Source organism: Plutella xylostella, chromosome 28 (assembly GCF_932276165.1).
Source record: "Plutella xylostella chromosome 28, ilPluXylo3.1, whole genome shotgun sequence".
In the NCBI taxonomy this organism is placed as follows: domain Eukaryota; kingdom Metazoa; phylum Arthropoda; class Insecta; order Lepidoptera; family Plutellidae; genus Plutella; species Plutella xylostella.
This window is the reverse complement of record NC_064008.1, coordinates 7,272,344-7,298,565: the sequence shown is the minus strand read 5'-3', so window position 1 is coordinate 7,298,565 and position 26,222 is coordinate 7,272,344. Positions and strand designations below refer to the sequence as shown.

At 36.2% G+C, this 26,222-nt stretch overlaps 2 protein-coding genes across 3 annotated transcripts; both read left to right on the top strand.

Moving 5' to 3' along the window:
• Positions 1-1,410: 1,410 nt before the first annotated feature.
• Positions 1,411-24,094, top strand: LOC105389810 (gloverin). 2 transcript variants are annotated; one of them, XM_048631438.1, is made up of 5 exons: positions 1,411-1,528; positions 1,907-2,018; positions 2,379-2,564; positions 3,795-3,934; positions 24,078-24,094. In XM_048631438.1, exons 1-4 carry the CDS (start codon positions 1,446-1,448, stop codon positions 3,930-3,932), a joined length of 519 nt encoding a protein of 172 aa, XP_048487395.1. In that variant the 5' UTR covers positions 1,411-1,445; the 3' UTR covers positions 3,933-3,934; positions 24,078-24,094. The 2 variants fall into 2 exon arrangements, with proteins under 2 accessions (XP_048487395.1, XP_048487396.1); XM_048631439.1 differs by lacking the exon at positions 24,078-24,094 and adding an exon at positions 4,569-5,039 and having other exon boundaries at positions 3,795-3,813.
• Positions 11,961-20,457, top strand: LOC105389827 (glycine-rich cell wall structural protein 1.8). Its single transcript, XM_038111311.2, has 2 exons — positions 11,961-12,010; positions 19,060-20,457. Exons 1-2 carry the CDS (start codon positions 11,999-12,001, stop codon positions 20,278-20,280), a joined length of 1,233 nt encoding a protein of 410 aa, XP_037967239.2. The 5' UTR covers positions 11,961-11,998; the 3' UTR covers positions 20,281-20,457.
• Positions 24,095-26,222: the final 2,128 nt, after the last annotated feature.

Here is a 26,222-nt window from a genome sequence, read left to right as displayed (position 1 = left end):
TTTGCTGAATTAGGTACGTTTATACAATCCGGAATCTTTGTATTTTTAGTTTAATTCGAGTCATTTTATAAGGGTATGTTTATATTGACCATAGCGTCTAAGATTTGTCACCGTGATGAAAGGATTAGTCAGTCAGAATAGTGACGTCTGCGGACTGCCCAGGGTGTTCTGTATGTACCTAGGTATACAGTTGATACGTCACTCAAAAAGGCTTCTTTCGTAGGTAAACACACCTCATTCCTAAGTGCTAAATGCTACAACTCTAAGGTCAACGTAGGTGTAGGTACCTTCATTTACGTTTAATCAATACAATCATACGAATACTTTATTAAAACAATTATAAAATTATAATATCCAATATTCATATAGGGGAAAAACCTAGTGCCCTGTACGCTTTCCAAGCTGCAAATGATATCGCCAAGTCGGAAAGGAATGGGTTATTCCCCTTTTAGGGGCATCACCGCATGTTACAGACTTGATATAAGCTCTTGAATGCTGTTCATTTGAGCACAGACTATAAAATTGCTTGAGGAGATCAGTACCTATCTATTACACTATTAAATTGTAGTAATTGGCTCATCAATTGTTTTTAGTTAGATAGACTGTTTGTTGGCAAGGTAAGTTTTTAGTACAATCTTATACAATTTAGAAGAAGTTAAAAGTTATGCAGCGCTGTATTCAGTTTTTTAACAGTATGTTTCTGGTACTACCTAGTTACCTACGTATCCTTATCCTACTGGTTAGATAGGTCCTTTTTCCATTCAGAAAATATAGGTAGGTACCTACCTACCTACTTACTCAACAGAAATGTCGAAAAATATTTTAGCCAATTCTAGTAGGTAACACCTATAAAATTTATAATAATAACAAATGACGTGATAATTTTTATTATATGACGTAGCAACATCGTAACAAGCCAGACATTGAGATAGCGAATGTCAGTGAACTGTGACGTCATAGCGCAAAAAACTGTTGAGCAAAACATACGTAATTGGCATGAACTAAAGTCTAGTTTGCTTTCTAGTTCTTCTCCTTAATAATAAAAGCATTTTTTTTCAATATCAAAAATGCTGGTGTTTTTTGAAATGACAGAAATGAATCTTTTGAAGATCTGCGTTTTTCAGCGTTATGGAGTGGATACTTTTTGAGACTGACACTTATTCTATGTATGTATAGGTATAATGCTGAGGTATAATATTAGAAGAAAAGCGTACATTTTCGCATTTCAGTAATTAAATTTAACTAATAAGTTAGTGTAAACTTAAGTTTTGTATCTAGGTAGGTATATTATGTGTTTCTGTTTAGTAAAATTTAGTCATTAAAAGCTCTATTACTACTAGTTTACAACACATACTTACTAAAGTAAAGGCGTACCTATTTCAGTACTTTACTAAATAATAATAATATAATTATGTGCTTTTTCATTACTTACAGAATAACAAATAATGCATAGCTCTGCACTCACTCTGGCCCTGTTAGTCGCCTATGTGTCGGCACAAGCTTACATACTGCCGGGATACACTGAAAAGTAAGTTTAATTCAAACATCTGTTTACACTTTTCGTGTGGGTGACGTCTGTCAGATAGGATTTTTTTTACTATCCAATCATGATATAATGTCGCTACATGTCAGGTATCACCCGTACCATGCTAAAGCGCAAATAGTATAGTAAAGATTTTTAAAAAATTTTTATTCCAGAAGTTTTATTAGACACTAAAAGTTATTCAGATTGACCATAGAACAAGGCGGGCTCCGGATTAAACGCAATACAGAAAACTCTACTACCATCTACTACCATTTGTACTGCCAACATTTTCCTTCAGCTGAGTCCCTTAATTCTACCAGGGATCCAGAATTCTTAATACAGTTATACCAATTCAAAATTAATTATATTTACTCCTACCAGGGACCCAGAATTCTACAGACAGTTGGCGATGAAGCAGCAACGCACGTGGGGCACCCGCGCCGGGCCGGGCCGCGTGTTCGGCACCCTCGGGAGCACTGATGCCGGGCTATTCGTGAGTTTTAAAGTAGAATAAAATGTGTTATGGCTAATGCGAATGCCCCTGTAGTACACACCACCATTTTATAGTAAAGATACTCGTATGTATTCAAACTATTCATTGGTTTTTAAATAATTTACCTCATAAGTAGGTACATCTGTAAGGCAGTTTAGTTCTTTTTTCTAAATATAAGAAAAAAATAGAGCCTATGGACACCGTTACAGCAAGGGTTTTTAAGTTTTGAATTTATTATCAACAACCTGCAATCTTCAAGTAAAGCATACAGGAGCACATTTTGTAATTGAAACTTTTTATTGCCCGTGAGTGTATTTCCAGATGCTACATACATACTTTACAACCTTTAATTCCTTCCAGGGCAAAGCCGGCTACCGTCAAGACATCTTCAACGACGCCCGCGGCCGTCTCCAACGCGAGGCGTACGGCAGCCGCGTCCTTGGAGCCACCGGTGACAGTAGCCATGTGGGCGGGGCGTTAGACTATAGTAGCAAGCATGCGAGTGGTAGTGTGGACGTGAGCAGGCAGATTGGAGGGGTGACTAGTGTGAGTTTGTGTGATAACTACAATTTCATTAGACACTACTACGATAATATCATCTAAAGGTACGGTACCAATATACATTATTTATCGATCAATCATGTAAGATGTCAGATGGAAGCACCCTTTAGCCCCAGTTTCATCATACTCGGTTAGATAGTAACCAGGGATTAGTTGTTGACTTTTGACACATCTGTCAAGAATTTAATATGAAGATGACGTATAATTGATAAATTAATGCCTTGTTATGACTATCTAACCGAGTATGATGAAACAACTGCGCCCGTCTCCAAGCCGAAGCCTACGGCAGCCGCGTCCTAGGAGCCACCGGTGACAGTAGCCACATGGGCGGGGTGTTGGACTATAGCAGCAAGCATGCGAGTGGTAGTGTGGACGTGAGCAGGCAGATAGGAGGGGTTACTAGTGTGAGTTTGTGTGATAACTACAATTTCATTAGACACTACTACGATAATAATTATCATCTATACGCATAGGACAACGCGGAATCGGTCGGTTCTATAGGTATATAAGTACAGTATTTATCGATCAACCTTGTAAGATGTCAGATGGAAGGACTATTCCAGTTTCATCATACTCAATCAGATCATAACCAGGGATTAGTTGCTGACTTTTGACACATCTGTCAAGAATTTAATATGAAGATGACGTATAATTTATTAACTAATCCCTTGTTATGATCTAACCGAGTATGATGAAACAACTGCGGCCGTCTCCAAGCCGAGGCGTACGGCAGCCGCGTCCTTGGAGCCACTGGTGACAGATTGGAGGGGTGACTAGTGTGAGTTGAGACAAATTTTGAGTTTGAGGTCCTAGAGTTGTTATAATTTCAGAAGATATAAACGATACGATGTTTAACAAAGCTGTCTTACAGATCCCTCGATAGAAGTTATGTCGGATTATGGAAGCACTGTTTAAGGATTGTGGATTGCAAATGTTAAATCGCATCCAGTGGCGTGCTTTGGGAGAGGCTTACGTCCAGCAGTGGACTGCTATAGGCTGAAGATGATGATGATGATGGTGAATGTTAGGGATGGTAGTAGCTAATATATACTATTGCTGATGTCGATATGCTATGCACCCGTAGAACATGTAAACTTTTGAATTTTATTGATAGTCCTTCTTATTATTATAAAGGGGAAAGTTTATGAGTATGTGTGTGTCTGTGTATGTTTGTTACTTCTTCTGATTTAATAATTTTCTATCTCTATCTTCCAGTTACAAGCGGAGGGCAAGGGCGTGTGGCCTCTCGGAAAGAATTCAGAGGTGTCCGCGGGAGGAATGATCAGACAGGAGAGCCTCGGCCATGGGAGACCGGACTACGGGGTCGTGGCAGAAGTTAAATCTAAATTCTAAGATTCAAGATGTGTCTGTCTATTTTGGGTTACTAGCTGGATGGCAAACTAATGTCATAATATGTTCCTTGAACTGAACTACTTATGTATAAAATAATGTTGTAAATACCTACATTTGTAAAATAAATTCTATAATAAAATTAAATTGCGTATTTTATTGATAGTTTGCGGTTCGAATCCCGGTCGTGGCAAATCTTTACTTATAGCCATATCCTTGGGTCTCGGATGTACACCTTTTAATGCCAATGAGTCACCCGTTTTCGGCTTAATATACTTACCACTTTTGCGACACCCTCTATATCTATTAGGATTGAGTTCTGAAACCGGTCTCAGCGCTGAATAGCGAAGGGATGGGTTCTAGAATTCATCCTTACCATTGGAACCATATGTGGGAACTTGTAATTGGCTAGTAGCTGTTTACCTGATATGTTCATATTGTGTTGTAGCTGTAAGTTCTCCAAATATTATAAAATATAATAATAAAATATAAAATATTATTGGAGATAAGTAAAATTACCAGGAAAGCTAAAGATTGCATCCAGTGTCATGCTTTGGGAGAGGCCTACGTCCATCAGTGGACTGCTATAGGCTGATGATGATGATGATGATGATGATGACCAGTTACCGCGCGGCGCAGGCGTGTGGCCTCTCGGCAAGAACTCAGAAGTCTCTGCCGGTGGAATGATCAGACAGGAGAGCCTCGGCCGCGGGAGACCGGACTACGGGGTCGTGGCGAAAGTAAAATCTAAATTCTAACCCTCAAATTCATGGATCGTATTGTAAAAAAATACGAGTTTCGACTCTTTATATCAATCAAAAAGTTGAAATTCCTTTATCACAACGTCAATTTTAAACCCATTTTAAAGTGTCAGAAAGCTCTATGGATTTGGGGGTATGTTTGTAAGGTCTGTTTTTTAATCTCAGATACGAAAATGACAGATTCTGAACGGTTCGATTGTCCGAACGAACGAATCAAACCGTTCAGAATCGGTCAATTTAGTAGACTGTACACACATGAAGTGTATTTTGTATTACTAGCTGCGATGGCAAACTAAAGTACTTTTATTATAATGTTCCTTGCCTTAATCTGAACTACTTCAGTACCTATGTAAGTAAATTTAAACTGTTATATAAATAATATTGTAAATACCTTTAGTAAAATAAATAATATACTTACTTAAGAGTATTAAACTACATATTTTATTAATAGTTTTACAACGACGACTGGAAGGTGCAGCGGTCAGCAGGGCGATCACGAAAAACTGAGCTAACGTATAGAATCGAATGCGAGTGCGATAACGATATTCTATATTTTTCGTGATCGCCCTGCTGAAGCCGAGTTGAAATGCCGTCCTGTCCAATAGGCAATAGGAACAAGTTTACGTTTTCTCCTGTTACATTATTTGTCAAAAATTTCATCCGCTACAGGTGCTACTTTATATGGGAGTTTTATAGTTTTCGATACACTATCAAACCTGTAGACGTACTGCAGTGGATTATTACACGCTGTAAGTGTGTTTGTGAAATAAAACTATAAGTAAATAAAAAATACAATATGCAACAACAACAGCAACGCAACGGTAACAAACTCTGAACTAAACTTGTAATTGCTAAAGTTCAACCACTATCCATGTTGTTACAGAGCGGTGACTTTTTATTGGCTGTGTTTAGTTTTAACCTATTTACCTACTAGGTAAAATAACTTTATGTACATATAAGTAGAAAGCATCATGAGAAATCTGTAATTATTATCCTAATCCTAATAATCCTAATATCCTAATTATCCTAATAAAACGCCATCTATGGAGATGAAGAGGAACTTATTTATTTACCTCTGCAGTATTTCAGAGTTCAAATCTGGTTGTGATAATTCCGCTAGAAAGTACACTGCAAGCTGTACCGTAAGTTCATGGTGTCTAACATAGATGGCGCTAATTCAGTATTTTTAAGGTGTAGTCTGCGGTACCTACATTATGCATTAGTACAACGCAGTCTCGAGATAGGTAGGTAGTACCTATAATTATGATATAATTAATATACATAGGTAGGTACTTTAGATTAAATAATAAGTATACCACTTTTGCAACACCTTCTGTATACGAAGTATGAAATTTAAATATAAATAAATAAATATGTGGGGACATCTCACACACGGGCCATCCGACCCCAAGCTAGGCAGAGCCTCTATTATGGGCATCGGACAGCTGATATATCTACACAAATACATAGATAGATATATATTAATTATAAATATCAACACCCAAGACCCGAGTACAAATATCTGTCTTTAAACAAATATCTGCCCCAGCAGGTAATCGAACCCGGGACCTTCGGCTCAGCAGTTAGGGTCACTAACCACTACGCCATTCAGTCGTCTGTATTGTAAGTATAGTAAGCTGAAGAGGGGAGGAATCACCCCAAATACAGACAGACACATCAATTACAAACTTAAAACACCCGTCATATTTTTCGTAGTGGCTAAAATAGTCACATTCACTTCACATTCCATGAGACTTTGATACACCCTTCCTTTCGTATTTACAATTTTTACTCGTACCTACTCTTTGCCGATAAACACATATTTACTTCACTTCTTAATGAAGCTCTTAAAATTAAACCACTCAATGCTACTTAATATTATACTTTCGCATAAGCTCAGGCATTAAAATTTACTTTCCAGTATCAACTTAGATTAATAATATACGAACAAGATGGCGTGTCAAATACCGAAACAAAGCAAAAAACCATTCGAATTTTGTTAACTGTGAAACCGTTTTATTATCAACTTAATGAAAACCAATGAATAAAGTCAAAAGTTTTCTAACCAAACTAATTCAAAACAAGAGCTCAGAAGTAGCACTCGTGTGTTATTTTTGTCGAGACATTTATCTTGCGTTGACACTCCATCTAGTTCGCATATTGTTAATATAATACTCCAGTACTAAGGTAGGCAGAGGGAGTACTAATTACCTTCCGTTCTCTTTACTCGGACAAATTGTCAATTTCTGAGAATTCCAAACTCAGGATCCCTTTAATTTTTGTGGTATTGGTATGTGATGTGAACGAATGATAATGGTGAGATTTAGATGAGTATTAAAAAAAAATATTGACGGCCGACTCGACTGGTGTAGTGGATAGTGACCCTGACTACTAAGCCGAAGGTCCCGGGTTCGCGTCTGGGGCAGATATTTGTTTAAAGACAAATATTAATTCTTGGGTAATTGGGTATTGAATTATTGATATTTATATTTAATATGTATCTATCTATGCATTTGTGTAGATATATCAACCCATAACACAGGCTCTGGGTAGCTTGGGGTCGGATGGCTGTGTGTGAGATGTCCCCACATATTATTATTACATATATTATATTATTATTATACTTAAACACCAAAGCGTGTGCTTCAGTGATCGTAACTGATCATTAAGTTAGGCAACACATGGCAGTGACCAATTTCAAGTGGTTGTTTTCTGGGTGCTTCCGTGCTTCGGACGGTCGGCACGTTAAGCCGTGGCTTGCTGCTTCGGCAGTAGACTATAAATATACTAATCCTAATCCTAATCCTAACTAATATTATAAATGCGAAAGTAACTGTGTCTGTCTGTCTGTCTGTCTGTCTGTTACTCTTTCACGCCAAAACTACTGAACGGATTTTAATGAAATTTGGTATACATACGGTCAAGACCCTGGGAAAGAACATAGGCTACTTTTTATCCCGGAATTCCCACGGGAAAACTTTTTAAGGCGAAGCGAAGCGCGCGGGAACAGCTAGTATTATATAAAACACTAATTATAACGAAGTTAATTACAGTCATTCAGTATTTACAACAATAATTTGTCTATAAAATCAATAATATCACGTAACAAAATGTAGTGCAATGATCGTATAGTTTCAACTTGCTACAAATGTAGTATATTAGTTAATACATAATATATTCATAATTTATAGCAATAAATAAAAGATTAATTATGAAATCCACGGTTTAGAATAACGTAATCTAACATGAATTATGTCAGAAGCTGTAAACGTAAAATTAAAATGTTTCAACGTAGACTCTGACGATGTTAGCTTTGCAATGAGTAAAGGTAAATGTCTACCTATTATCGGACGTCTCGGAGCAAACGGATTTTCATAAATGTATGGAGAAACGGCGTCGGCAATGCGAATTAAGTGGACGCTCTTGTGTAAATTTCTATACGAAGAATACTAATAAATACGATGCATCTGAAAAGAACAGTTGATTCTATACTTAACTTTTTAATACGGCTATTTTGCTTCTATTTATTTATATATGATTCGCCAACAAAGATTACATTAAATTAATGCTTAATAAAAATACAATAGTTTGATCAATGCATTTTCAATAACAGGCGAATACAGCATGCATTATAAGTAGTAAAATTCAATTAAAGTGCGAATTCTAGTGCGAAGATATCGTTGTCGGACGTTTAATATGGATTATGTTAGATGCAGTAGCGTAAAATTAATAATAAATTAATATGTTTTAACGTATCAAATGAACCGCGAAGTTTACCTGTGCCTATTAATTATTTATTTATAACTAGCTGTTGCTTGCGAGCTTCGCTTCGCCTTAAAAACATTTCCTGTAAGAATTCCGGGGTAAAAAGTAGCCTATGTTCTTTCTCAGGGTCTAGCTAGACCATATGTATACCAAATTTCATTCAAATCCATTCTGTAGTTTTGGCGTGAAAGAGTAACAGACAGACAGACAGACAGACAGACACAGTTACTTTCGCATTTATAATATTAGTTAGGATTATTCATTTACGTTTCGCGTTTGCAGCTGGAATTATGTACTTATTATATATTTAACCAAACTTATGTAAGTGTTGATTGTATGAAACTGGTGAACGTAATAAATGTACACTTTACAGTTGACTGTAAGTACTGACTTCATTGTACTTAAATACATAACTGTACGGGGGGGCCACTCTATATGACGAAAAACTAAGTTTCGAAGCGCTCCTGCGCGGGCATTGTAACGCAACAATGGGGCCTCAACCTAAGGAGGGCATTTCGTCGTTCTGAGCAGTGATAAAAGTCTGCCTGGTAGGTATTAAATTTAACCAAGTGGGCTTACAAAATAATTGTTTGAACTAGTCACAGACATATTCATTACTTTTAGATTATACGATCATAAAAAGAAACATAAGTAATAAGTAAACCAAAGTTATTATAATACCACTAGCCGAACATACCAGAGCTTAGATTCTCATGTCACAAACACAGTTGTGCGACCATTATGCAACCGTACAACTGGATTCATTCCCTTGAAGGTATCAGAAATGTTTTTTTTAAAGCGCAATTTTTTAGGCAAATAAATTCATAATATATTGTCCAGTTTTCCACATCAAAAATGGAACAAAGATTAATAAAAAGAACATCAACTACTGAATGCATTAAAATTCTATAAGTATTTAAACGTTATTTTAACGGCCCCCCAGAAAACGTCGCGTATATGTTTGTAGTCTAAATGGAAAATGACAGTTTGCGATTTGTTTTTGACTGCCTTTTGAGGAAGAGAATAGACTCTCAGAGGTAGAGGTAGAGCAATGAATGGGCAATGTCTGAAAAAAATCGACAACGCTCATAATTTTTCTGATGATAGGAATAACCCTCCATATCATCCTAAAAAAATCTCAAAAATAAAAATATTTAAAGTTTCACTAAACGGGGATTCTACGGAGGTCAGGACTTTTTCCATCGTCTCTATAAGCAATAAAAAAAAAAATATGACAGGTAAACTGTCATATTGACGTGAGCACCAATCAAGGACTTTGTATAAAGTCCTTGGCACCAATAGACGTAGTAGGTCTATGGGTCTATGGATAGACGTGTGACCAAAGAGTATGTTAAAAGCTAACGCTAATGTGACGCCTGTCATGTTTTTTTTTATTGCTCATTGAGACGATGGAAAAAGTCCTAAAGTCCGTAGAATCCCCGTTTTGTGAAAATTGAAATGTTTTTATTTTTTTAAATTACTAACGCATAGAAAAAATCTGAGATTTTTTTAGGATGATACGGAGGGTCATTCCTATCATCAGAAAAATTATGAGCGTTGTCGAATTTTTTCGGACATTGCCCATTGGCCTGTATGTCTTGTTTTTTATTAGGATTTTAGCTGTTCCATTTTGCCACATTTTGCGTACAATAGCTGGACTTTGCCCCGAACAATAGTGTTTTAGAAAACTGCCAAACTGTCACAGATTCGAATACGTTACCTCCTCGGGGGTATTTGAATGTCAAATGTGTCGCATAGAATTTTGCGGCAAAAATACAGGGTGAATTTTAACCCTCGACGGAAAAATGTGATGTTATGTGCCTTACCACAAATACTTAGACAGTGTTTAACAGGTGTTTAGCGCTGTCAAACGCCTACCAAATCTGTCATTAAGTGTTTAAAGTTTTTTGTAGTATAAGTTTAACGTGTATGAGTATGTAGGTATCTTTAGCGTAGCTCCCAAACGGCAGAACCGATTTTCGTTTTGTTTTTTTACGGTCATGAGTAATGTTACGCCGTGTGTTTCATAAAAATCGGTTCAGCCATTCAAAATATTTATGCTCATTTTAGTGTTGAATCTCGGGGGATTTTAACGTTGGTTAGTTTATTATGGTGGCAGCGTTTGTTTCTGTGGCAATGTTGTATTTTTTTTCTTTTCTCACTTTTTGGAATCGAACCCGGGATCTGCTGCAATCTCGTAACACGTAATAGTTGCAGTCAAAGCACGATCTCAAAGATAAGTGAATAATTTGTAGTGAGCATTTCACCAACGAACAATAAAGTCATTATACTTACTCTAAAAATGGTCAAAAGTAATGGTAATCTAGATTTAGAATATAGTTATCGTCTCATCGGATCTTCACTAATAAAGTATTCAGAGACAAAAAATTGTACCGATACGCAAGATAAAAGTAAAATTGAAAATCTTACTCTAAGTAATAATTTAATACCTCGTACTTAAAGTAATGAAAATATTATATACTATATAGTATCCTAACTATTCTAACTAATACTTATTATAAATGCGAAAGTAACTGTGTCTGTCTGTCGGTCTGTCTGTTACTCTTTCACGCCATAACTACTGAACGGATTAGAATGAAATTTGGTATACAGATTATGGTCTAGACCCTGAGAAAGAACATAGGCTACTTTTTATCCCAGAATTCCCGCGGGAAAACTTTTTAAGGCGAAGCGAAGCTCGCAGGAATTGCTATTAGAAATAAATAAGCAACTTCTGTGTTAAGATATAAGCAATGGGAGTCAAATAGGTGATTATGAACAATGAGCATGCAACAACGTCACGTTGAAACGTGGGACTCCCTCCAGCCCAGTGGACCACCAAATCCTAACTAATATTATAAATGCGAAAGTAACTGTGTTTGTCTGTCTGTCTGTCTGTTACTCTTCCACGCCAAAACTAGTGAACGGATTTAAATGAAATTTGGTATACATATGATCTGAACCCTGAGAAAGAACATAGGCTATTTTTTATCCCGGAATTCCCATGGGTTTTTTTTAAGGCGAAGCGAAGCTCGCTAGAACAGCTTTGTATTATATATACAGTTTAGTACCACCCTTTGAGAAAGGCCTATGTCCAATAGGTTAAGATTCTTGACTTATGATAATAACATTACGAGTATCTAAGTACTTAATTATGGTGGATGGTAAATTGTAGATAGAGTTTTAATTTATATGACAAACTTTTTCATAAGTTAAAAGCCATTATAAATGGACCATATTTGTAGATGTAAAAAAAACATCCGGGCACTTGCACTTGTAAGGCTTAATTACCACAAAAATAATAACCAACGCACAAAAAAATTAACTAACCCAATTACCTAAAAAATCCGAAATTCATTCTCACAGTTATTACACTCGATCGGTCAAAATAGTCTGAAAAAATGCTCCATACTGAATGTTGGGTAGGGCCTTTCTCGTCTGATACAGTCACTTCCTGTCGGTATAAATATTAGGGGTGATGGTTGAAAGTACCATTGTGAATCGGTACCTTGCGGGACACACCCGCCAACCAAACGCGACGACATGAAGACTTTTGTAAGTCATTTCATAGTTTTATTAAATTTTAAGTACAAAAATTGTATACGAGGAATAATTCTGAAACATTTTTTAATTTTTTTTGGACAGCTTAAAAAAAGTTTATCAAAAATTTTCGGTGACTTTATATACTTTTGAACATAATCATGAATATTTTAAACGGTTGAATAGTTTCAAAAGCTCCAGTAGAATTTTTTAATGTAAAAAAGTGAATTTATAAGTCAGTGAATGTGATTTGCAATAATAAGTGAAAGAAGATGAAGTGAATGTTTTTCGTGAACCAGTGAAAGTATAAGATGGAGCTTTTACGTGAAAGCTTTCAGAGTTAAATTTAATTTTAATTGATAACAATGTTAATTTTAAAGTCTCGAGTGAACAGGTTACTTCTGTCTGGTCTGCAAGCGTATCGTGGGACACCCTCTGACCTTGTGGACCTTAGACAGGTAGCCGGCAGTGCTTGGATGAGGAAGGCCGAGGTTAGAGTTGTGAGGCGCTCTTTGAGAGAGGCCTATGTCCAGTAGTGGATTAGTACATTGTCCACATATGATGTTGATAATAAATTGTACTCTAAAACATTGAATATGTCCTATTCAATTAACCATAATTATTTGTTTATTATTTATAAAAATATTTTGCATTATTTAATTATATTTGAATTTACGATAAAATTAGGACAGCTACAAACCAAACATACAAAAAAAGGTATCAAGTTATAGCTTCAGTCGTTCTGCAAGATTATTTTATTTATGAACGGGTCTCGCCCATAAATGTAACATAGGCACATAAGGAAATTGAAATAAATAGTCGTGTTTATGGGCTGGAGTAGGCCCTATTTATTTATAACACTTTCATAACGCCGGGTGAAGCAAAAATGTAGATTTTATACTACATAAAGAACCATCCTAGGAGGGTATAATATAGTTTCGTGTAGATATTATAATAATAAATAATAAATAAATATGTGGGGACGGCCATCCGACCCCAAGCTAGGCAGAACCTGTGTTATGGGTGTCGGACAGCTGATATATCTACACAAATACATACTAAATATAAATATCAACACCCAAGACCCGAGTACAAATATCTGTCATTAAACAAATATCTGTCCCAGCCGGCAATCGAACCCGGGACCTTCGGCATAGCAGTCAGGGCCACTAACCACTACGCCATACAGCCGTCTCATTATCCATAGGTACCAATGATTTTTTATTCCTTAGTTTAGTTTACTACGTAACTTATTAATATGGGAAAAGTAAAAAAAAATACGGAATGATATATTTTTTTGCCACTAGCTCATCAATCATAACTCAGACATATTTGGATCATTAAAAATAACTAAATTTGAAATTATAGTGCACATTAAAATTTGATTAAATCCAAAAATTAAATACCATCTGACACAGCCGCAATGTCAACCATATTTAACTATCCACTTACTACCACTTCGGCTAGACTACAGTGTAATAATACCTCTGTTGACATACACTATAATGGCTCAATAAACTTTATTTATTGATACTTAACAACAAGTATATAATCCAATAAATAAAGCTCGTAAAAAGCTATTGACCTGCAAGTTATGTAGCTAATAGGAGCTAAGTAGCACAATATTCTTTCTTTCATCTTTATACAGGATGGAACTTTATCAGTGTTATTCCCTCTGTAGGTCAATGTAACAGAAAAACTGAGTAAGGTGCATTCATTAAGGCACTAACTCTGAAATTGGGAATCGCGGGTAGATGTACGATATATATGCCATGTACATATTAACAACCAAGATCCGAGTGTAGATGTGTCTTTAAACAAAATGTCTTCCCTGGCCTGGAATTGAACCCGGGACCTTCGGTATAGTAGTCATGGTCACTAACCACTAAATCTTTCAGTCATCTATCAATCGGAAACAACCAAAGCAATCCTTTTTACCATAAACCGTATTTGGAATAAAGTCATCAAATTACATAAGTGGACAAACTGGACAACCCGCCACCAGATATTAAATGACCAATAAACTTGATCCTCCTTACATAAGGTCGGTATACAGTTAAATCATGATCAGTGTAGCAATTTTGAAATTCTCATGATTACTTTATTTCGTAAGTACCCATTCTCTAACCAGTTATGCAGTTTCAGTATCGCATTTTTATCGTAAAAATTAAAACTTTAGTTATGTTACGATTAAAACATACTTGTTGTTAATTAATAATTTAAATAACTTTATAATTACAAGTGAATTCACATGGTACTTTTAAGAAAAAAATACTTACTTATACCTACTATACTTATTCGTTTCAACAAGGATGATTCCTGTTACAGTTCACAATTTTCCGAATTATGCACAAATACTATTCCGAAATCTGTGTTCATTCATTACATTTCATTGGATATGACTCATACAATAAGTTGACATACAAAATCGATAGCTGATACTCTATAGGTATATCTCTATATCGTAAAACTCAAAAATGTGTCCATAACGTCAACAAAAGTACATGAATCATCTCCACTGTACCCTACACCTTCTGTGGCCGCGTGCAGAGGCGTAGAAGTGAATGTACTAACTACTATCCCTTTTACTTCCCTTTCGATACCCGTCCATACACAATTATACAATAGAAGCGGCTGTTATAAGTTATAACTTACTAGCTGTTCCCGCGCGCTCCGCTTCGCCTTAAAAAGTTTTCCCGTGGGATAAAAAGTAGCCTATGTTCTTTCCCAGGGTCTAGACCATTATGTATACCAAATTTCATTCAAATCCGTTCAGTAGTTTTGGCGTGAAAGAGTAACAGACAGACAGGCAGACAGACAGACACAGTTACTTTCGCATTTATAATATTAGTTAAGAAGTTAAGATTAAGATAACCCGCCTGAGATAAATGTGCACCTTGAGATTATGTCATCGACGCACTGCGGATGCAAACTTAACTTGCATGCCTAGCATGGGGCGCAAGACTCACACGTTAGGACGTGACAAAAGTTTTCCGTCGCGCTCGCTATTGAGGCCGCACCATTTCGTGTTGTCTTGAGCCCCATGCTAGGTATGCGGGTCAACTATACGGTCGTCTTGTGACAATGTATGTGAATGGGCGTGATTTATTTTTAGTAGGGTGGTCAATTGTCTATTATCATAGATTAAGATTCATAGTAATATTTTATGACATAATTTAAGTAATCTGAGTGATTCTTTTAAATATCAAAGTTAAGTATACCTAACCATAAAAAATCTGGTCATAATAAAAAAAATATGACAAACTTACATAAGTTACCTTAACCTAAACATTTTTAACTACATAATTAAACAAAAGTACATCGGAAATGACATTTATTTATAGACACTTTATTGTATACACAAAACATACACAGACAAAAACATGAAGACAGAAAAAGTAAGAAGTACACAAATGCGGGCTTATTGCCAAGAAGTAATTTCTTCCAGCCAACATTATATATTATTATGTCAGTGTAGTCTTCACTCTACACCTAATGTAATGACCTAACCGTCTTGTCTGCTACTAGTTCAATGACACTGCATTTTCTGGTCTAATAACCGGCGGCGATCTTTAGTTGTTTTTTTGGTTTAACTTCACGTTTCGACCGACTAAAGGTGTCAGTAGGCGGTGGAAGACATGAATTGCAGACGACGGCTAGTACTGGTTTCTAATTTCCATCGACAAAATGTCCGTATCGTAAAGTGTTATGCCTCTTGCCGCCAATTGAATCCTATAGGAATACATAGTCGGTAATCAGAGCATCTAGCACCGGTTTCGCAATTTACGAAAACGAAAAAGTTTAGGTTTTCTTCTGTCATTTGCGCACATTTCCTGTCAAAATGTTCATGATAATTTTCGCTAGGAGCGTTACTTTGTATCCGAGAAAACGTAAACTTTTACAGACAATCTATCAAACCTAAAGTAAACATACTGTAGTGACTGCTGTAATTTCATGTCGCCAGCAGCCAATTGTTACCTTAATGCACTTCATTTTATTTTTAGCATTTGTAAATGTAAATCGTGATGCCAGCTTCGCAATAATAACGAAAAAGACAAGATAAAACTACCGAGCGGACATTATTGTCTCATTTACATTTTACACAACTAACCGTAACACGTAGGAAGTACAGTCGGATGCATAAATATGTGTGCAGTCTTGTACTTACTTTACACAGTTTTGTTACTTTTAGAAAAAAATACTGCTAATTAATAATATAGTAAATTCATTTATTTCAGGCAATTTTTCATACAATTCATATAAATCAGACTAATAAGTTTAGTCAATGAGAGTTTCTAAATTTAAATTGGGAGTTTCTTACTTTCTATTATGTTAGGGCAAAAAAGTATATGTATACATTCTTTTATTCTACTGTACTGTATCTAGTCTATATACATATAAATTAAGTAACAATCCGATTTAAGTTATCCGATTACATTATAAAAAATACATACATTTATGAAGTCGACTGTACTAAAACCTAACCAGTTGAAGAAGTATTAAACAACATTATGAACCAGGAATCAATACTTGCTTCTAAGCACCGTGTGGAAACATTATAACCTCTTAACCTAATGTTAGATAAACGATGGAAAAGCCACGCCTTATGGATGGCCTTAGCTGTTATGTAAATGCTATCCACGGTTATATACTTAATGCATACTTCAATGCATAGTAAAATCTGGGCAAAGTAGGGAATCATAATAAGTAGATTTTTTTAAAGTAATCTTTTTTTCACACATCATATGGAATGGAAGTACAGATGGCCAAAAGCCAAAAGGTCACTTGATTTAGCAGGTCACCCTGAACCTTTTTTGCTCTACTTTAGGAAATTCGTAAAAATTGCTTACTATAATAAAACAGCACAAAACTAACGAAGCTCACCATAGAGTCGAATTAACGTAACAATTTGTTTGTTAATTGGCAGTCACGGCACTAAAGTTATAAAGAATAACGGTCTTAGAAAATAAGTTATCCTTAGATAACGATTACACACCCAGTTTCCTCTCCAATGGTTACCGCAAACTAGATTATTAATCAGTGATTAGCAAGGGAACCACAGACCACAGATGTACTTCTGTGGTCACCTGTATGATCAATTTAAATTACAAACCAATTCAGTTCTGATTAAAGAAAAGGTAGTGTAATGTAGTAGGAAGTGAAAAACCTCTATAAAACTATGTAGCTGCAGAAGGGCTAGTACGGGGCGCATTTAAGACGTGACAAGAGTTTTGCATCGCGCTCACTCACATTGCGCAGCCTGAAGAGCGAGCGTGACGAAGAACTTTTGTCACGTCTTAATAGCGCCCCGTGTTACAGGGCCAGGTCTAGTACAGGTTTGATAGTTTGGCGTAAACTATAAAAGTTTACGTTTTCTCGCATACTAAGTGGCGCCTCTAATGGAAACTATCATCAAACTTTTGACAGATAATGTATGCAGATGACAGGAGAAAACGAAATAGCAAAACCCGTACTAGAGGGTCTGGAATAATATTATGTCAAAATACTAGGGGCCCGATCGCGAACTCAAGACGAAGTAACAGTGTCAAATTCAATACAATTTGTATTCATAAATCGTTGGAAAAATAAGTTCAAGATGGAGGGGGGGGGGGGCAGGTTCATACCTATTTCACATTATATCAATCAGTCAATACAGTAATCATGAACTAACTAATTTCTACTTAATTATTGACCATTTCGAGGTCATGTATTCGCAAACTCATCTTAAAAACTCAATCAATTCATATTTATTTTATAAGTAAGCTGGTTCATAAATTCAAAATTAGCGCAGACTTTTTACAGAGACATCATAATAACTTTATTAATAAGTACCTATACACAATACTTTCTGAAAAAGTGTAAAATGCTTCTTAAATGTTACAAATGAAAACTTCATGATATAAGGCTGCTTTGTTTATTGTTTCAAAGTGAGGTTACTCTACCTTACGAAAAATTATGTTTCGGAGTTCAAATGCGCGACTCCATCTCGCTGTATTAAATGTACAGGTAGATTGCATGACAGCTCCCGTTCGTTCGTTTTTATTAAGCAAGAATAACCCTCTTGTGCCATTAAAAACTTTGTTGGGAAACATTCAGGATACAGTATGATGAAGAGGTCTAAATCAAAAGAAACTCACTTGATTTAAGTATTCGTGTTCCATTTCAACTTTTTAATTACTTAAAACTGTATATTTATTCACTCTGTATATTCGCTTTAGACGCCCTTACGTACGAAGTTATCGGTCTTACCAGAAGTAAAAAAATATGTAATAATATAAAAAAAGATAAATAAGGTGAAATAGGTACATTATATTATAACATCTTAGAAATACATAAACCAACATAGTTAAAAGTAAGAGAGTATAATTTTAAAACTAAGACAATTCTTTTTTATTATAATTTAAATCAAATAATACGGTAACCATGGTCAATGTGGTAAAAAAGAAAAAAAATAGGAAATGATGCACCAACTGCTAAATCCAAAATCCAATTAAGGTGGCTATACATTCTAGTTAGTGTCAAAGTCTAGAAAGTGAATGTGTCCGAGAGAAAGGTGAATTCTGGATAAAATGGAATGGACGCAGCTGATTGGATAGTTTTTTTTTTTATTATTTCAGGTTACGTTGGTCGATGTATCTAATTGATTGTGGCCAATCCAATTAGGGAGTTTAGTGTATCTTAGAGAAGCAGTTCATTCAATTGGATACTAAGTTGTTTCAGACGTAATCGGATTAACTGTGTAAACTTAGACACACGTTCTGCAGATGTTTAGCGGTACTAAGTATCTTGTGAATACGTCATATAAGTAGATACTTAATGTAACTCCTATTAAACGGCTTATTAAACTTGGTTTTAACTTATTGTGAGACCATTACATTCTTTTGTTTCTCACTAGTGGAAATAGATATTTCGATGTTATTGAAGATGTAATCGACGTTAATCATACCAACTATTATTGGTACAGGTCCCGTCTTATTTTGCATTTTTTATCGTTATCATTTTTTCCTTTTCAAATAAGGCTACTAGAATGATTGTTTTACTAACTTGATTTTCATTTGTTCCAGATATGTATACTAGCTCTGGCAGTTGCCACGAGCAAGGCCGGCTACTCCAGCAGCTATGACGCTGGCCACGGCGGTCAAGAAGCATCCTCTGGATACGACTACACACCACCAGCACAAGGCCACGACTTAACGCAAGGGCACCAGACGTATACTTCTGCCATAACAGGACAAGGAAACACACACGATTTCGGCCATGGATTCTCCGGATCTGCTGGAAATTTACAAGCTTTTGACCATGGTGAGCAGCAAGGCCATGGCGTCCAGGCTTTTGATCTTTCCGGTCATGGTGGTCTAAGCCATGGAAGTCAAGGTTATGACCTATCTGGGCATGGAGGTAGCCAAGGACATGAAGCGCAATCTTTCAGCGGACACAGCTTGGGTCATGGTGGACAGGCGTTTGACCTTTCTGGACACGGAGGCTCGAGCCACGGTCAAGGTTTTGACTTGTCTGGTCACGGTGGATCCAGCCATGGAGTTCAATCGTTCGATCTGTCTGGCCACGGCGCTTCTCAAGGTCAGAGTGGCGGTCACGGACTTGACCTGTCAAACCACGGCGGTCAAGGACATGGAGGACAAAGCTTTGTCTTACAAAGCCACGGTGGAGAGGCAGGACAGGCGAGAGGATACGACTTAAGCGGACATGATGACGCAACAGCCTTCGGAGGTGACATTGGCAGTGACTCTTATCTGCAAGCTGCTCATGATTTTGGACACAGTGGCGGCAGCAATGATGGTCAGGGACATCAATCTTTCCCACTACAAGATGGCGGCCATGAGTTTGGAGGGCACGGTGGTGACCAAAACGTAGTAGTCGAAGATGGAGGACACGGCCAAGGACACCAAGACTCTTTCGCAGTTGGTGAACACACTGACGTAGAACACCCAGTCGGCATACCCCACTACAAACACGTTACCGTCCCCATCCATAAGCCTCTTCACATCCATGTGCCGAAACCTATTCTCATCGGTGTACCCCAACCGTACCCTGTCAAGGTTCCAGTGAACAAGCCAGTGGCTGTGCCAGTTGAGACTGAAGTCAGTATTCCCTTTGAAAAGGTTGTGCCGTACCCAGTGGTCAAGCATGTTCCTTACCCGGTAGAAAAACATGTACCGATTAAGGTAGAGAAAACTGTGACTGTCCATGTCCCACAGCCATACCCCGTCAAGATTCCGGTTTACAAGACCATCCACCATTACCACAAGAGCCATCACAAATGGTGATTTCAGTGGGAGGAGTGCCTAGAAAATAATTATACCTAAATGTGTGTGAAATTGTGTGTGTTGTAAATACTAAGCCCGTTAAGTCATTTTCAACTGTCTTCACGTTGTAGTTGATTTATTTATTATTACGACTGTTGTTTTTGTTATTGTTGATTAATATACAATTGTTACGATTTATTCCTCTGAAGTTTTATTGTCCATGCAAATTGAATCAAATCAAACGGATCGTTACACTCAAAAGACAAATTACTTAGAGAATTGAGTTAATGTAGGTCAAATAACTTTTTGAGCAGAGTTCTATCTCGGAACTCATAAATAACATTGTTCAAATTGTAGGACAACGAGAAAGGAAATTAATTGTGCTTGAAATCTGATGCTTCGGATGCCATGGAAAGTAGTTAAAAGCAAGTATTGTTAGCCTTCACTACACTTTAAGAACCCACGAGGACAACGTTCATAATATAGTACCTATCTTGCCGATCTTTGGAAGAAATTTATGAAAGTTGATTGATATAATGACGATTAGGTATGTAGCTAAAACTTCTGTATTGTAAGAGCATTTTAAAGAGTTACGAAGGAGAACTAGATATCTTAATTAGCAAAATAGTTGCAATTGCAACGCTGCTACATAGTAGTTCTGTTATTCCACTACAAGCATTTACTGATCCTGATTAACGACTTAGTAACGATTAGACAGAAACTTATCCGTTTAGTTGAGTCCAAATTAATTGTCGTTCCATTGTTGCATTGTTAGGTTTCATTTATTACTCCTGTGTACATAAATATATGCTCCTTATCTATATAATTATAGTCCTTTATCATGGTAGTCCTCCATTTTTATGGAAATAAATTTAAAATAAAGGATGTTATCAGAATAACATTAATTTATTATGTTAAATTATCGCTGAATTGAGCCCATCAGCAGTTAAATCGCCTTTCTTAAGCTTTCATAGCATCAAATGAGAAGTGTAAAATTTATGATGGCATATGTCTGAAGACTTGCAACGCTCCAGCGGTGAGACAGGCTTGTTAACGAAAGTTGTCGCTTTATATTCATTAAAGTCCCACTTAGTTACTTGTTTCATAGTGAGATATTTAACTGTAGATTAAGTAAAAAAATATTTCTACCAAAATTTTCATGGTTCCTAGCTTACACACAAAGATTGTTTACCTTTTATGCCAATTAAGAATGAATGCAGTATAGGTAGTCGTCGGCAGATTCGTCACCTTGTAATCGAGAAAAGGGTAATTAAGTAAGTGGTAACATAACATATTGTTGACAAACCTAAGTCTACGTCTTGAGTTTAGCTCTTCTTTTTCTTATTTGTCAGTGACTGCTGCTGATTGCCTGCAGTGTATGGAACGAGGTGTGAAAATGACCAATATACCTCTAAATATATAATAACACATTAAAAAAAGGCCGATACGGTTTGAGACTTATAACGTGAATCCCTACAGCTGGAGCAAAAAACGTCTACCCCTTCGAGGATTACAATTGAGAGTATATGTATGTATGTAAATAACAGACGCTACGTCACTCAAGCAGGCTACTTCTATGCAATATCTACAGTTGACATAAACTATCAAAACCTGCATTAAGCCTACGACAGAGACAAAACAGCACTTCGACAAATGAAGACGCAAAGAGCAGTATTAATAAAGACAAGTGTCGCGCACATTGCTAAGTCGAGGTTGTCTGTGCCGCCATCTGGCGGCGTCGTAAACGAAGGTTCTCACACATCGGTGGAAGTACTTAGGGGTTTTCCCTTTTGAGCCTTTATACTAATATTTTTTTTGTAAAAAAATATTTTTTTTATTGACAGGTTACCTCATATTTGGTAAATAGGTAAGTATATTCGAAAATTCGGATTGTCACTGAGATAATGCTAGTAAGTCATCATCTTCATCATCACAGAGCGTTGACCTCACAGTTGGGTGTTTACCTCCTTTTTTGTACGGCTATATATCCGGTCCTGTGCCGCTCTGGTCCACTGCTTCCCCGCAATCCTGCAGATGTCATCGGACCACCTAGCAAGTGGTCAGCCAACAGCTCCTCATCCGTCTCTAGCCCACCTCATATAGATACTAGTAATTATAAATTTGTAAGTTGTTCATCTTCTTCATCATGACTATAAACAACCACTGTTCGACATAGGCCTCTCCCTAGGAGCGCCACAATACTCGGTCATCGGCCTTCCATATCCCGTCACTCATATAACGACGAAAACACAAGGTAATATTAGAATCAATCAAATTTAATTTGATTGTCCACGACACGACACAGGGCTAGCCTAGTGTGCCCTTGCTATATCACCACCTTTAAATGGACAACATTTCAAAAAACTAAAGCTGCTATAAATCGAAAACCATTTCGAGATTTAGCTCTAAAGGCCATAAAAAAAATGTTTTTGTATTTTTTGGATGTATCATTTTCGAGAAAATCATAAAATAGTAAAAAAGTGCTGATGACGTCATGCATCAGGTGCGATGCATTTTGATGATCAAAGCCTATAGATTTAAAAACAAAGTAACTGTCACTTTCATTTTTGATTGACGTTGACGTTTTATCGAGTCGTTGTTGTTTATTTGGGTCATTTTCATAAATTCTGTTCGGACACTTTCTGACTATTTTTTTAATTTATCATTTAAAATGGTTAGTACTTATTAAGAGATGACCTCTATTTAATATGTCCCAGAGCATGCCACCGCCTACACAGCTGAAAAAATGCTACTTTGTATCATCAGAAATATCAATGTCATTTGAAAATGACCCATTTGTTGGTTGGCATGTAAACAAAGTTTAAATGTCACTTGTCAGTGTCATTTATGTTTTTTTTCGAGACTAAGGCAATAGACAAAAATAAAAATTGAGCCTAATATGTGATGTCACTTCCGGTTTTAAAATAATTAACTTTAAAGTTAAAAATAACATGCAAAAATTAATGTATATACAAAATAAAAAATACGAGTCCTCTAATTTTTTATAACCTTTCCGAATAGCTAATAAAAATATAGGGTAAAGAAAATGAAATGTTGTCCATTGTTACCAAACACTGCAACCTATATTTTTTTTGTAACTTCATAATCTTTAATTTAAGTGAATACATATTTTTTCATTTCATTTTCATTGATAAATTTGACCGAATCATAAAGATTATAAGTAAACGATTTGCGATGCAACAGAATAATCATTCCGACAACATTCATTTTTTTATTTCACACATAATTTTTTGCGTAATTCGCACAGTGAGTTCAGCGTGCGATTACAAAAAAAAGCTTCTCGTTTTATAGCGAAACCAATTTAACTGGACCACCAAAGATAAATCATTACATCTATGACTCTACCATACATTTCCGTCAGCGGTTGATACTTTAACGGGTCAAACTAACTGGTCGTAGTGTAATTCGGTTAACATTATTTAAAAGGCGAGAAGACGTATCATATTGGTCGATTTTGCCCCACTTTCGACACTGCCAATATTATGTCACGAATGAGAGAATCGAGAGGTAACCATAATGCACTCTCTTTTGTTTTTTTCCGCCGTAAATTAGTCCAAAAGTACAGTACGGGACATGCTTACTTAATCCAATTAATGTCCTACGTAAATTCATGTAGTAATGTGTGTTGCATACCGGTAGCAATTAAGGATATTTAAGTATCCCCTAAGTTACAGGCTCTGCCTAGTTTAGGGGTTACTACCCCATATATTTCTACTGTAGACTCTCTGCCATTGTACCTATATACCTACTGTTTGTACATTAATTGTAACTGTGTTCTTTTTGGCAAATAAATTTATTATTATTATTATTATTACTTAATAATAACAGTTTTTAACGTTCTTATCACCTATAGCTTTAAGAGTTAAGTTTGGAACTGCGTCTTTAAAATTTCCACTGTATGTAAACCAGTTCTGCATTGGAATTAAGTAATTTTGAACTGCATTCAGGTTTTCTTTTAAAATTTTACTTTCATTCCTTTAGTATCAGGTGAATGAGGAAATAAGTGTGTTGATGATTTAATTAAGATTCTGGTAAACATTCGTTAGATAACTGCCTTAGTGTGTGGAAAAGGCCCTTTATAATGGAACATTTTATTTCCTATGAAGCTAGCAACATAATAACGATACTAAATTAGTATACTATGTCACGAGCTGTATTCATTTAAAGGTAAGCGTCCACCTGTCGCTATCGTACGTATTGCACCAAACAGATCGAAACGGCGTCGGCAATGTCGATGAATTGGACACACTTGTGTGAATTTCTACACAAAAAATACTGCGATGCGTCCTTTGCGTCCGATACCAAGTAGTGGCTTACTTTAAAAAAAAAACTGTTCGGAGGTATTTGGGTGCAATAATATAAACGAATCACTGTGAGTTTTTGCCTCTATATCATTATTCAATTAAACATAAAACAGACCAGATTAAATATGTATCTTCCCCCCGAAACAGTAAGTAACGGTTTGGGGTAATTACAATGTATGTTTTTAAGATGAAATTATTAACTGATCGTATTTAAAATATTTCACTAGTAAATAGTGGTTAGGTATTTTGTCAAAGACTATAAAAGTTAACGTTTTCACGCATACGCCTCTAGCGAAAACTATCATAAACCTTTTGACAGATAATGACAGAAGAAAACGCAAACTTTTTTCGTTAACGTAAATTGCAAAACCCGTTTTAGAGGCTCAGTAAAGAAAGTACCGAAAGCGACCCTTATATACTCATAAGTGAGGCACTGACCCTAAGACAGTAACGGAGAGAGAGAAATTACACTTTATGAAGTGGAAACGATGTGGTCTGAATTCCTATTGACAGGCTGTGTAGTACATACTATCACACTCACTGAATGGAAAATGCTAGATTACGTTTAATGAGGCCGCCTGCTATATTGAAGTTCATTTAACAGCCCATACTTCCCACAACTTAATATTGTGTTCCAATTCTTATTATGAATGTATAAAATTTTATTGTAAGTGAAACTTTTTTATTGCTCGCGAGTGTAATCCTAATCCTAACTAATATTATAAATGCGAAAGTAACTGGTTCTGTCTGTCTGTCTGCCTGTCTGTTACTCTTTCACGCCAAAACTACTGAACGGATTTGAATGAAATTTGGTACACACATGGTATAGACCCTCAGAAAGAACATAGGCTACTTTTTATCTCGGAATTCCCACGGGAAAACTTTATAAGGCGAAGCGAAGCTCGCGGTAACAGCTAGTTGTTTATGAAGTGTAAATAAAACAAATGACTGATTATTTTGCAAATCTCCTTCCGGCTGAATGGCAGCGAATCTGTGATTGATTGGCCGGGTGCCGCATGCCCTTTTACTCTGATTAAAGAACGAAGATTTATGACTTTAAGATAATAGAATAATAAACATAAGAGAGTAAATTGAGTCAACTGAGGGCCTATCACAGGATTCGATTCTATATTCGAAACTACACAAACATATGGAAACATAACAGTGTCGTCAACTGTCACTGTCAAAATGTAAGGCAAATTTGTCAGTTCCAAAAGTAACATTTGTTTTTCCATATGTTTGTGTAGATTCGAAAATAGTATCGAATCCTGTGATCACTGCACTGAACAGAAATAAGTCCAGTAGACTGAGTTGAAAACATTCATTTTGTAAAACATTTCCTTTCAAAGACATTTATAAATGTGTGAAAAAAGAACCGTGAACTTATAAAGTAATTTCAAAACAATCACAAATCACATCCAGAACACCAAGGAAATAATAAGGGCCGGATCAAGGTAAAAAAAAAAACACAGCGACCGCCCCGAACGTTTGTAATGCATGTTTGAAAAAAGCTAGGGAAATTTTCATTAAATTCGGTTTGTAGGTCTGTAACGTTACGTTACTTTATATTCAGAAATTAGGTACCACGGGAAATGATTTGAGGCAAAGCAAATCTCGCGAGCAACAGCAACTGGATAT